The 14,022-nt window shown below is 34.7% G+C and overlaps 1 protein-coding gene across 2 annotated transcripts in view; it reads left to right on the forward strand.

Annotated features, from left to right (window-relative positions):
• The window catches only part of LOC144965182 (GATOR2 complex protein WDR24-like), a 28,939-nt gene that overhangs the window by 12,369 nt on the left and 2,548 nt on the right, over positions 1–14,022 (forward strand). For both annotated transcript variants that reach the window (XM_078900245.1, XM_078900244.1), the window contains 10 exons: positions 642–855; positions 1,998–2,165; positions 2,531–2,640; positions 3,130–3,264; positions 6,585–6,723; positions 7,374–7,457; positions 7,802–7,965; positions 9,778–10,086; positions 11,789–11,891; positions 13,645–13,837. In XM_078900245.1, coding sequence (XP_078756371.1) covers positions 642–855; positions 1,998–2,165; positions 2,531–2,640; positions 3,130–3,264; positions 6,585–6,723; positions 7,374–7,457; positions 7,802–7,965; positions 9,778–10,086; positions 11,789–11,891; positions 13,645–13,837 — 1,619 coding nt within the window. The remainder of the gene's footprint in view (positions 1–641; positions 856–1,997; positions 2,166–2,530; positions 2,641–3,129; positions 3,265–6,584; positions 6,724–7,373; positions 7,458–7,801; positions 7,966–9,777; positions 10,087–11,788; positions 11,892–13,644; positions 13,838–14,022) is intronic.

A 14,022-nucleotide genomic window follows, 5' to 3' on the forward strand; every position in this document is an offset into this window, starting at 1 on the left:
ATTTATTATTGAAAGAAAAAGAAGGTTTTTTGTTGAGATTACAAAAAGAGAGAATGGAAGAATGATGTCTCATTGATGCCAACCTTACGTAAAAAATGCGTATTTTAACGCATTTTCATTCATTGTACACATTTTTCTGAGGATTGTACGCATAATTAAATTTCTATTATTTAAGCATTTTTAGCATTAATGCACTTTTTGGTGTCCTTACACACTAAATGTTTCTTGACCCATCAGAATTATACATGGATCTGGAAGTTGATACTATTTATAATCTATAAAGTGTAAGCTTATTCATTATTTCAAATATTGATTATATCATTGCTAGTATGGTCTAATTGCCCATTATCAGATTTAGTGCTAATTATCGAGTTTGCAGAATTGTACGCATTTTTTCAAAATCTTACTCATTTTGGCTCTCCATTGTACATATTTACATGGGCTAGGGTTGGCAGCACTGATGTCTGCCCAACCTTTTTTGGTCAAACACTGATGTGTGGCGGGAGAAAAAATTGACTATTATAAAATCAGAGTTAGGCTAGCAAATTAGGTGGTTCTTACTCAAAAGTTTGCTACCTTTTATTTTAATAAATATAAAACACTAATTTTAACCTTGTATCTCTTTTATTGTATTCTTATAGGTATGGGACTTATCCATGACCAGTAACTCCAACCGATCCAATCTGTACTCCATCACCAACATTGCACCAGTAGCCCACATAAAATGGAGACCACAGAGGAAACACCACATCGCCAGCTGTTCCCTCCAGCTAGACAACAGTATCAATGTTTGGGATGTGAATAGGCCTTACATCCCTTTTGCCAGATTTGAGGGCCATGACAATACAGCCACATGTATGTTTTACAGATGTGATGGATTGGCAATACTACAGATAGATATTTAATTTATATAATTTTTATAGCTTTTTATGGATTTTTTGTGTTAAATTTACTTGTGAATCATCTGCAGTTTCCAAAACTCATGAGAAAAGATTCACCATCGAAACACCATTACTTAGAATTTTTCATTTTAAGCGCCTAGAGCCTGATGAAATTGGGGTAAGGCGCAATACAAATGCCATTTATTATTATTATAAAAATGGAAAAAGTATTAATGTCCAGCAAATATTTGACCTTGATCACAATATAGCGTTGAAAAAGGTTATACTTTAAAGAAAGAATGCATTACTTGGTTAATGTGTCTAGTTTTAACCTAAACTATATGACAAACCCACATCTTGTCCACACAGATATTTTATTTTTAATTTGATAAAAATAGTCCTTAAATGTAATGGAATGAAGTAGGATTAGTAGTAGGCATCCTACCGTCTCAAGAACCAATGGTTTGCGCCCTGTATGACTTTGGTCTCATCAGTCTTGTTGAGAGCAGCGACGGGTATGACTCAGCAGACTGATCCTTGCATAGCAGTCTCTACCACAGTTGCTGCACACGTAGTTTGACTGTGTGTTTGGTTCTGCTGCCTCTCTTTCCTCCTTACTCTCCTCTCCTCAAACTTCTTTTTTCTCCTCTCCTCACTTCCCTTCACTCCTTCCTCAATGCATATCTCCAGCCACTGCAGTGGTCAGCTAGCGATTCCCATGTGTTTGAGATGATGCCTGTCAGTTTCATGTCTTGTTTGCAGACATCATAGAAGTGCAGAGCTGGACGGCCGGTTGGTCGACATCCAGAAGCTAGTTCACCGTACATGATGTCTTTGGGTATGCACCCATGATCCATCCTGTGTACGCGACCAAGCCATCGCAAACATCGCTGGCAGAGTAAAGAGCCTGGTTAACAAGGTTTTTTGGGTTTTTTTATTAAATGGACATTTACAATTCATGTGATCCTTTAGATAGGACAGTCCATTGCAAAGTATTCAGAGACAGAATTTTGAAACATTTTTGGGCAAATATGGGGTCAAAGAGATGGTGGTGGTGATGATGATCATGATGGTAACATTTTTCAACTCATTTACCATGAAATACTTTATTTTTAGGGATAAAATGGAGGGAAGACTGCAAAACATTCCTGACTGTGGGCAAAGATGGGCATGTAATTCAGCATGTCTTTGATGATGCCAAGCGACCTGCGGATGATGTCAATTTGGCAGCAGTAGATATTAGTATTAATGGACACGTTGGATTTATCAACTCAGAAACTAACGGTTTGGGTCTTTTTTTAAATTTTGTGTTGACATTATATATATGAAATATATATTTCTAAAAATCTTGGTATTGAATTTCCATTTTCATGTTTTTATTTTTATCTATTTATTTATATTTTTATTGTATACAAACTGAATAATTTTTCAGGTCATTTTATTATTATTATTATTACTATTATTATTATTATTATTATTATTATTATTATTATTATTATTATTATTATTATTATTATTATTATTATTATTATTATTAAGATGATGATGATAATGATGAATATATAGTAAAAGTAATACATATCATTTATAGAGCACACAATCGTGATTAGGCTCATACTTTCTACAATTTCCACATATTTATTCCTCAGATTCTTCTCTGAAGAACAGAAAAGTGTCAAAGAGAAGTCTGTTCACCTCGACTGTTCAGAGTTCTTTGTGTATCTTTGAGAACTACAATAGTCCAGATGATAAGTTAGATGTGAGTAAACACCAGCATGCCTTCCAGTTGGAGAGAGAGAGAGAGAGCGAGGGGGTGTTGCGGGTGGGGAGGGTAAAGCTTGTGCCTGAGTAAGGTTCTATTGTGGTACTCTTCTGCTATCTCTTTAATCACCTTTAGAGCAGTTATCCTTTCCTTGTGTTGTTGTTTCGCTGATTTAGAGAGGGACTATTTGGTTTTGATTGGGCTCTGCTTTGGATCTTTATTTCTGATGAAGTAAACATCTTTTTTGTCAGAAAATGATATGTTTTTTGATCCCCTCCTAGCAGATCCCTCTCTGTAAGGGTTATCATTTGATGTATACCATTAGTGGGACATGTTAGTCGTCTGAAATCGGACATACCAATAGATTTTTCTTTGATCTAAATTCTTTTCTCTGTTTGATCTTTGAAGCCTGGAGAAGACTTATATTCTCAGATTGCTTTTTTATGACTATTATTCTAAAGACCAGCATTTTATCTATTTTTTCAGCCATCTAATTCACTAAACCTGACAGAAGAAGAACAGTTTGTCCACCTTGCCCAACAATACCAGTTAGACGGAAGCTCTTTCGTTGACATCTGCCTTCACAATAGCCAGGTGGCTAAGTCTTTCCAAAATACTGATGTAAGCTATGTTTTTTATCAATGACATGAAAGTTCGAGAGAGCTTCACTAAAGTTGTACATATTTCATCTTTTGTTGTTATCTATAACTAATGAAATAAAAAAGAAGATTTATATGGTGCAGTTCTACAGATTCCCTATACTCAATGGACTTCACTCTGCTTTGTTTGTTCTCTGAGCAGACCAAGTGGAATCAAGTTTTCATTTCATACAGTACAACCTGCCATATAGATGTCTTTTTCTGTACTTGTACTTGTACTCTTACAATACCAGACACTACCTATAGTAGGGATGATCTTAGACCAAAAATCAACCAAATTTTACAAAGGGCACGTAACAATCTCAGACAGAGTTTTGCTGGTTAAGCTAAGAGGACCTGTAGTTGACACCAATATTATTCAAGTTTATGCACCAACAGAAGAGGCGACAGATGCAGATATGACAGAGTTTTACCATTCACTAGACAAAGCAAAACGAATGTGTAAATCACAAGAAGTCCTTATGGTAATGGGGGACCTAAATGCTAAGATTGGCAGAGGCAGAGATGGTGACATAATCGGACCACATGGACTCGGAGACAGAAATGAACGAGGAAACATCTGGCAGATTGGTGTAGAACAAATAAATTAATGATTTCAAACACCTGGTTTCAACAACACCCAAGAAGAACCTGGACATGGCAATCACCAGGGACAGAGCAAGGAACCAGATAGACTTTATAGCAGTATCATCAAGATTCAGAAATGGCATATTAAATTGCAAAACCTACCCAGGCGCCGATGTAGACAGTGACCATGTCCCAGTTGTTTGTACAGTAAGGATAAAGTTTAAAGCTATTCAGAGAACAGCTGGTAGAATAAAGAGGGATTACAGGTTATGCAAAGACAATGGCATACAAACAAAAATGAGAGAAGAATTTGAAAATGCACTCATGATACAAAGCCAAAGTGAACCTGATAACGAAAAATGTGAAAAACAATTTGATATATTCCAAAAGTGTGTCAAAGCAACTGCAGAAAAACATTTACCAATAGCTCAAATAAACAGCAAAAAGGAATGGATGACAAATGAAATTCTAAACCTATTTGAAGAAAGACGAAAATGCAACAGAGGGTCTGCAGAATACCAAACATTGAACAACCACATTAAATCCAAATGCATCGAGGCACACGAGAACTATCTAGACTGGAAATGCTGCGAAATCGAAAGAGAATACAAACCCAACCCCCAACAAGCTCACCAAAGAATAAAAGAACTATCAGGGAAAAGGAAAAGCAAAGCAGCAGGAAGTTGTATCCAAAACAAACAAGGGGATCTGCTATTTGAAGAACAACATATAGAAAGCCGATGGGTAGAATACATAGGCGAACTGTACAATGATCCAAATAGAAATGAACCACCACTGAAATTCAAAGAACCATTAAGCGGTCCAAACATCACCAAAAGTGAAATTGAACATGCCATGGAACGAATGAGGGATGGTAAAGCAACAGGCCCTGATGAAATATCTGTAGAGGTATTAAAAAGCCTAGGAGATCTAGCAATTGATGAACTTCACATATTATTCAACAATATATACAATACTGGGAAAATTCCAGAAGATCTCTGTAACTCTATTTTCATAGCAATACCAAAGAAAGCAGGTGCAGTCAGATGCGAAAATTTTAGAACTATAAGTTTAATAAGCCACATCAACAAAATACTGTTGCGTATAATTATCAACAGGCTAAGGAATAAGATTAACCCCGAAATCGCAGAAGAACAATATGGATTCCAACCTGACAGAGGGACAAGGAACGCAATATACCTCCTCCGTGTTTTAAGTGAAAGAGCTATACAGGTTCAGACCCCACTATACCTCTGTTTTGTCGACTACAAAAAAGCTTTTGATAGAGTACGCCACGAAGAAATACTAAAACAACTGCACTCCATTGGCGCTGATGAGAAAGACCTCAGACTCATGCAAACATTATACTACACCCAGCAGGCATCTATCAAAATCGGAAACTCTACAGGAAATTCCATTCCTATTAAGAAAGGAGTCCGTCAAGGGTGTGTTGCCTCACCAGATCTGTTTAATCTATACCAAGAAACAATCATGAGGGGCATAAATAATATGGAGGGAATAAAAGTGGGAGGTCACAACATAAATAATATAAGATACGCAGACGATACAGTACTCATTGCAACATCAGAAATCCAACTTCAAAAGATTGTTGACAAAGTGGTAGTAGATAGTGAAGCCAAGGGAATGGAAGTGAATATCACCAAAACGGAATGCATGGTAATACAGAAAAACCCCGAAAACAACAACACCTGCAATATAACGATTCACGGCGAGCAACTTACCAACGTAGAAAGTTTTAAGTACCTAGGTTCAATAGTGACAACAGATGGAAGATGTAACCGAGACATACGAGCAAGAATAACTCAAGCCAAACAGGCCTTCATGGACCTGGGAAACATTTTGAAAAACAAACAGATGTCGTTCGGGATTAGATTCCGAGTCTTGAAGTGCTACGTGTGGCCAATCTTGTTATACGGATGCGAAAGCTGGACTACAAATGCAGAAACACAAAAGAACATTGAAGCTTTTGAAATGTGGTGCTTGAGAAGGATGCAGAGAATATCGTATACTGCACACAAAACGAACAAAGAAGTGCTAAAACAAACATACCAACAAAGGAAACTAATGCCCTTAATAGTGGATCGACAACTATCCTTTTTCGGACACATAGTAAGGAAAGATAAGAAGGAATACCTGGCAAGTTGTGGAAAAATACCTGGTAAACGCGCCCGGGGGAGACAAAGAAAAACACTCATAGACCAACTGAAGGGCTTCACCAACCTAACAATCCAAGAGCTGTTTGAAAAAGCAAGAGACAGGGAGGAATGGAGAGAGATAATTCATGCAGTATCCGAAGCCTGGACCAGGCATGGAACCTAGAAGAAGAAGAAGAAGAACCTATAGTACTAATTCACAGCTCAGTCCAGTGGATTAATGAGTGTTGTACGCCTTATCCAAAAATGTTATGTTTTAACCTTATGGTAGAGCACAGTGTCTAGAAAGAATCTGACAACGATGAAAGGGGGTAACAAAAATAAGGAGTATATACCTTCAATACACTCCAGTTTTTCTTGTCCATCCAGCTGTCATTGGGTTGTCTGGGCTATATGTTTTGTATTAGTGATAGACTGGCTTCTTATTTAGAGAAATGCTAACTGTTTTTACTGTCAATTTCGAACAGGTAGTAAGAGAAACCCCAGCCTCATTTGCAGCATGACTTTTTTTTTTTTATTAACATTGATTTTTTTTCCCTAGGTGGCAGACAGTTGGCGTATGGTTGCAACCCTGTTCTCTCCCTCCTTAACAACCTCTAGTCCTAATCGTCGCATTTCTAGGACAGCATCACTCAATGTCCCCAACAATGACCAGGAATATTCTGGAAAAAAAGAGTACAGTGAGTAAAGCTGACAATCCTATTGTTAAAATATTTAGCAATGATTCACTAGACTATGATTTGATATGCAGTCTCCATCTTGATGTAACCCCTAACAGCCACTGCAATTTTCATTTTAATCATTGATTGATGTTCCAAGTCATTCTCAGGACACAGTGAATTTTTCTCTGCTTAATCCTGTAGAGAAAGAGACCAATTGTATTTTAATGGCTTCTGACAGCCACCTCAGGATTAAATTAGCACCCCCCCCCCCCTTGCAAATGATCCAAATTATTTTCTGTATTATTAAAATATTAGATCAGCATCGCGTAATCAAATGCTATATTATAAGAGACTGAAATGTAGAAGGGCAAGTGCAGAATATCAAGGGATGTTCTAATTTTTTTTTTATATTGATAGTTCATTGATTAATTGTAATTTGTGTTTGAAACCTGAAATTCACATGACTTGCAGCTTAAATAAATTGAACATATTTTCAAAATGAATAAAAAATCTGCATTATATCTTTTTATATTTTCTCAGCTTTTTTAATTCTCAAGGAGGCAAAAAATTGCTACCGCCAATAAAAATGATTAAACTATTATGACACTCTTCATTATGCAGACTACAATAAATTAACAATTTTCTTTCTTTCTTGCCCTTACCCCCAGCCATCAAATCAGCATTGAAACATCCAAGGGAAAAGGTGAAAAATGGATTATCTCAGATGTCCGACCATGTGGATTGGGCATCAGGTAAGAAGATGTGAAAATAAAAAATGATCAATGTTGCACGTGAAGAGTTGAAAGTTGATATATATATATATATATATATATATATATATATATATATATATATATATATATATATATATATATATATATATATATATATATATATATATATATATATATATATGTGCTGCCATACAGATTACCTTTAGATGAAAATCATGATAAGGGGAAAAAAAGATGCATCAGACTCAAACCTTCTCTTTTATTTTTAAAGCAACAGCAAATATAAATCTAAACATTTTTTTTTTCAAATTGTGCATACACACGCTACTAACTTTGTCTTTTTATCTTCATTAAATGTACAGGAAGTAATGATGAGAGCTCTGAGGTTGAAGGTGAAAACTCAGAGGTGGACAAAAGTCTTCGTGACTTGAACATTACAACAAGTGTGTTGTTTGGTGAAGGTGGGATGGATGGCAACAGCGTTGTCTGGTACAATGCCACTGGCATGCTGGATCACAGTAACTATGTGAGTCGGGAAGCATGTGTAAATACAGCATGTCTTGAATTACTTTATCTTTTAATTAACCAGTTAACTGCCACTTAAAAACTTTGGCCAGAAAATTTTGTCCTTCAAATATCAATTGATTTAAATGACTCTCATCTTGGCAAAACTCTCAAACGAAGTCCTGGGTTTGAGAGTTTTTGCCAAGATGAGGGTCATTTAAATTGATCGATATTTGAAGGACAAGTTTTCCGGCCCAACTTTTAAATATGTGTTTTTCTAGAGTTCAGAAGTTTACTGGTAAATAACAAATTGGGGACCAGATGCCAAAAATTGAACTTAAATTGAGAATGAGAAATTTAGGGGATTTGTTTTTTTTCCTATTCGAAAATAAATCCATTGTCTTCAGTTTGAGATCGATCTCTGGTGAATTTGAGATTTTTTATCAGAAATCCCTGTCCACCCAACAGTGATTGAGTAGTTGGGTCTGTAGATCTGGTGGAAAGTACTTTACAATACACTAGCATTTTATCCTAAGGGTAGCAAGCATTTGCTATTGTCTGTTTCACGCTATAGAAACTGGGTCCATGAGCCTAATTGCTCCGAAGGACTACTTTTTTTTTTAAAACACAAATTTCATATTTTAGATTATAAACTCAATTTTCAGCACCCAGCTCACACTGACATGATACCAGACCAGGTTGTGGATCATGTTCACTTGTAATTCTGTTTTTCAATTCTGGGTCAGATCACTAAACAAGGCGTATGTGACCAGAAAACAACATTTTATGCTTTGACAATTTATGTTGGATGCAAGAAGCAGAAAGTTATTCATTTGATCAGTCTCTTGTGCCCTTTATTTTTAACTTTCATTTTTTTTTTCTTAGGGTTTCTATTTAAAAAGATACGATTCAATAATGGTTCTATAAGATAATTAGATTTTATTTGATATTTCTGTATGGATGTTTGCGTTGTTTTAATTTAAATGTCTGGTCTTTCATAAGTTGGATTTGCCTGCTATTTAAAAATTTCTTGTAAAACAAAATCCAGAAATTTCCATATTTTGTCCTTGTACATCAATCAGTTCATTCGGAATGTATTAGAATTTTTTAAAGGATTAGAATGATGTGATCCTCAGATGTCAATCCAGTTTTCCCCAGTAACAGTATAATTCTTTTCTAAAGAAAACTGATGTCAGGAAATCAGGAAAGTCATCTTTCTTGCTTTTGTCTTTGGCACCTAACAGCCTTAGAAAAGTTCCCTAACCTGACTAATACTAAACACGAGATTTCTGATGTGGTCTTCTGACCTAGAGGTCACATGCTGTGTCTTCTATCCCCCATATCTCTTTTCTCTTTCCATGTTGATGTTGCCTTAAATTGAGAGATTATTACTCCCTTAAATCATCTCACTGTTATGTTGTAGTTTGTAAACATTTGAGTGAATCGTTCATAAGCAGGATCATTTGTTTATGCCTGGATATCAAAATACACACATTTGTTGATTGTTCGTGGAATCTTCTGTTCCCTATTTGAATTGCCCCCCCCCCCCCCCCCCCCTCCCCTTTTCTTGCCTTTTCTTTGATTGCTTTTAACTTCAGATCTACAACTTTTCTTTATCTGTGTTCCTTTTTAATGGTACTGAAATGTGCTGTAAAACCCATAAAAACAAACAATCAAACACGAGATTTTATTTGAGTTTTTAATCACAAATTGTTGACAAGTTGTCTATTATCATTTGATAAAAAATACAAAAGTACATGCTTTTTAAAATTGATGACTTATGTTTTTGGAGCTTTTCAAACCATGTATATTTTTACTATTTGAATGATTTCAGACAGAAGAATCCATCACCAATATACCCACAGAAGGTTTTTGTGTTAGACACGAGTTAAGAGCAATGACTGGTTTACGGCCAATGGTTATGGATGAGTGGTCTTCCCACGGGCTTCTAGAGTCAGAACACCATTTCCCTACTTCTTCCTCTCTCACAACCAGCAGTAGTGGTAATGGCATCAGCATTGATACCCAATCATCTTCCCAGTATCCTTCACTCCTTGTTAAGGCAGATACAGTTATTCCCTCTTCCAACTCTGTTGATTTCACAGACACTGTAGCCTGCATGATCAAAAATTATGCTGAAAAGGTAGATATTGTTTTAAGAACTAGATAAAAAGAGGATACCACGATACCTCTATTAATATTTTTTTTTTCGTATCTATGTAAATCTTGCCAAAAGAATTTTGCTTTTGAATTTGGTGTCTGAGAAAGGGGGAGGGGGGTGTATTTTATTGGGTTTCGTGGTGTTTTTGTTTGTTTGTTTTGTTTTACGTAACCCATAGAGTTTATCACCCCCTTTTTCCTATTTCCCTCTCTTCTCTTCTTTGATATATAATGAGAAGATTCATTACACTTAGTAAAGTGGCGTCCACTTTAAAAGACAGCACTTGAGAATAAAAAGTGTCCTCTATTGTGACTGTCTTCAAAGGTGAATCGATTGAAGGTGTATAGGACGTTTTCAAGAAGAATTGTCAAAGCAAACAAGATAGCCCAAACATTGACTATCTCTTGCAAAGTCCAGGAATTTTTATTTTTTTTTACATTAATGAAAATCATTGTATCATAAAAGTAGACCAAATTCAGTCGTTAACACTCAATCATGAATACAAACTAGATAAAAGAAAATGAATTGAAATATATGAGCATAGTGTTAGAAATATGGTAACTGAAATTGTGTATGAAAAGGAGCAGTAAACATGCTTTTTGATGTCATGATTGAAACAACTTGAACAACTGAAAAAGTAGGAGTGTATGTAAGTCAAAGTAAAATTTCCGACATGAAACGCTTCCCTAAATGAGAATTCATCTTTGGTCAAAACAAAGAATGTATAACATGTTTATATAGAAAAAATAACTATAGTTTATCTAATTAGGATAACTTTTTTGATTATTCAATTGAAAAGTCGGTAACATCTGTGTAATTAGTGCAAGGAGGTCTGATTATACTGACTTAGTTGGCATTAGGATTGAATGAGTGATATCAGAGAAAACAAATAACCTTCAAGTTTTACAGTACAATGCCTTCAGGCTTTTGTAAAAATAATCAAATCCATCTTTAGGAATTCCCCTACACTGCCTGCCAGTGGAGCGGAGTATCATTTATAAAATTGCTAATTGGAATACAAATCTTTGCACATTTGGTCCCTACTGTATTTAACCATCTTTTAAATGTATATACTCCAGTAAGAAGCTTCGAGATCAATTGATGACAAGCTCAAATTAGTAATACCAAAGATACTTCTCAAGGTTGCTACTGAATCATTTCAATATTTTTTCACCGTTCCTCAATTTTGGATTTTCCTAACAGTATTTCTTAGGTTATCCTCATCCTTCAAACTTTTAACATACAACATAAAACCCTCTTGTTCCGGATGTAATCAATTTATAATTTGTTTATGTATTTATTTATTTCAATTAATACCTATATGTCAATGTTAAGTGCTAATTGCTGTTTACTGTTAATATTATTATTATTATTATTATTATTATTATTATTATTATTATTATTATTATTATTATTATTATATTATTATTATTATTATTATTATTATTATTATTAATATTATTATTATTATTATTATTATTATTATTATTTATTAATATTATTATTATTATTATTATTGTTGTTATTATTATTATTATTATTATTATTATTATTATTATTATTATTATTATTATTATTATTATTATTATTATTATTATTATTATTATTATTATTATCTTTATTTAACCATTACAAACAGTTATTCCTTTTTACAATCTTTTTTTTTTATTATTTGTGCTATTAGGGTGATGTGCAGACAGTGGTGACTATGCTGATTGTAATTGGTGATGTGATTCGACCATATTTGGAGGAGGCTTACCAAGAGAGCTGGTTTTTCTCCTACATCGGTATGTTAAATTTAGAGAGCAGGAATGATGTAAAATATAAAGCCGAAAAGCTGTTATTGACATAGTGCCTTAAAAAGCAGACAGAAAAAAAATAAAGAAAAATAATATCTCCCCCCCCCCCCCCCCCCCCAAAAAAAAAAAAAAAAGATTTATTCTTCAAACAAAATAAAATTGGTAAGCAGCTGTTATATAAAAGTTAGAAATTCCCTTTGAAAAAAAATCATCAAAAATTGTGATGCTGCACGACGGTTTGGTCCTGAAGGTAAATCTTGCTGAGCTGAGAAAACAGCCAATATATCTAAAAAGTGACTAAAATTGTGAAAATGCTTCTTTTCTTTTTTTTCTTTTTTTTTTTTTTTCACATTTTGACTTTTAAAGTCATTTTATGTATTATAAATGATTTGTAAACATTTGAGTGTTTTCCCTTTTAGTGGGGACTTGTGCTTGTGTCTGGATGAGACTTTTATGTGATTTTAACCTAAGTACCTTATCTATATTTGACAAATTAATAAATTTACTAATCAGATCAGGTCGATAGTTATATTGAGTTCGCAGAAGACAAGGAGATTGTGGTTTTGTGGTCGTGAATGTTACATTGAGCTTGCCTCTGTATGATTCGCAAAACGGCAGAGTTGACGAGGGATGGTGATGGAATGTGGGGAAGAATAAAAGAACAAGTTAATGGATAAACAGATAGATACAGTGATGAGAGGATGAGACAAGAAGGAAAGAGTGATTATGAAATAAAAAAGAGAATGATGGAACAGGAAGGAGGTAGATAAAGAGAGAGAGATAGAGAACCACAAGAGGAGGAGAAGGAAGGGGAGGGGGGGGGGGGGATGAAGATTATGAGGAAAACAAGAGGGGAAAGAAACCGAGAGTATGTATACCATTTCCTCTCTGAGTGCATAGTACTGTTTCCCCCTTCCCCTCCCAACAACACACCACCTCACCCAAGGTAAATCATGAAGTCTTTCCAGATATGGAGATCTTGTGAAATAGTTCTTGGAGGTTCCACATCACGTTTATCTTTAAATAAACGGGGGAAATTGTATGGATAAACGTACATATGCTGTTTGTTTTGGGGTTTTAAAAAAAAACAACTTAAGAATCAATACATAAAAAGATTTCCATTAAAAGAATGAGCACTGTAAAAACTAATCAAGTGAATCAAAAATAAATTGACACAGATGTTTGTCACATGCAATATAAAAAGCATGTCAAACTTTAAGTGCATTGAAAGCAAACACGAAGAACTTGAAGTGGGATAGTCAATACTGATCTCAAAAATTACTTGTATAGTGCCCTGAATAAACAGGCTCTAGGCGCTTTACATGGAGGAACAATATTAGAGTGGATCAAATTTATACAAGGACATCCACTTCCCCACAAACTCTCAGAAAGTAGACTCCATACTGTGATTCTCACTGATTGCTGACTGAAAGTTCTCAATGAGTTTTTGTGACTTAAGATGTTCCAAAAGTTGAAGCAAGGCAACTTTATCTAGTTTGGATGAAAAAGATAAACTTGAAACTGTTCTATATTCTTCAGGCTATTCTGATCTTGTTGATTAATATTTGCTATATTTAAAAAGTCGTGTTAAGTCTTTAAGGTAAAAGTTTGTGTTATACAGGCTTTGATACTTATGCATTTGTATGCCTTTCGATGACTTTTTCCTGGAGTTGATATTTTTTCACCATATTTGTTTTTTCTTTTTAATTGAATCTTTTAATGCTTTATGCTTGTCATGCAGATTTGCTAGGCCAGTTTGAGTTATGGAAGATTGCCAACGATGTCATCAAGCACTCCAAACTGCTGGGTGTTTGCTCCATGAACCAAGAGTCCACTGTAATACACACATTCTGTACTATGTGCTCCCGTCCAATGGAGCGCTCTGCTTGGCTCTGTGATAAATGCAAGCGTGTCACCAACCTATGCAGTTTGTGGTGAGATAATTTCTTTTGTCTGTATTACCCTCATCATTTTTGTGAATTTTAAAAAAGGGTAGTTCTGTTCTTTTAACCATTAAGGGTTTTAAATTCACCAGTACTTATAACAATTTGGTATTATGACTTCTACAGGTTAATATTGTGTTTGTGATTTAACTCTTTTTCACTTTATTTTCTTCTCC

This window comes from Berghia stephanieae, chromosome 2 (assembly GCF_034508935.2).
Source record: "Berghia stephanieae isolate SIO BIC M18660-M18661 chromosome 2, UCSD_Bste_1.3, whole genome shotgun sequence".
Classification (NCBI taxonomy): Eukaryota; Metazoa; Mollusca; class Gastropoda; order Nudibranchia; family Aeolidiidae; genus Berghia; species Berghia stephanieae.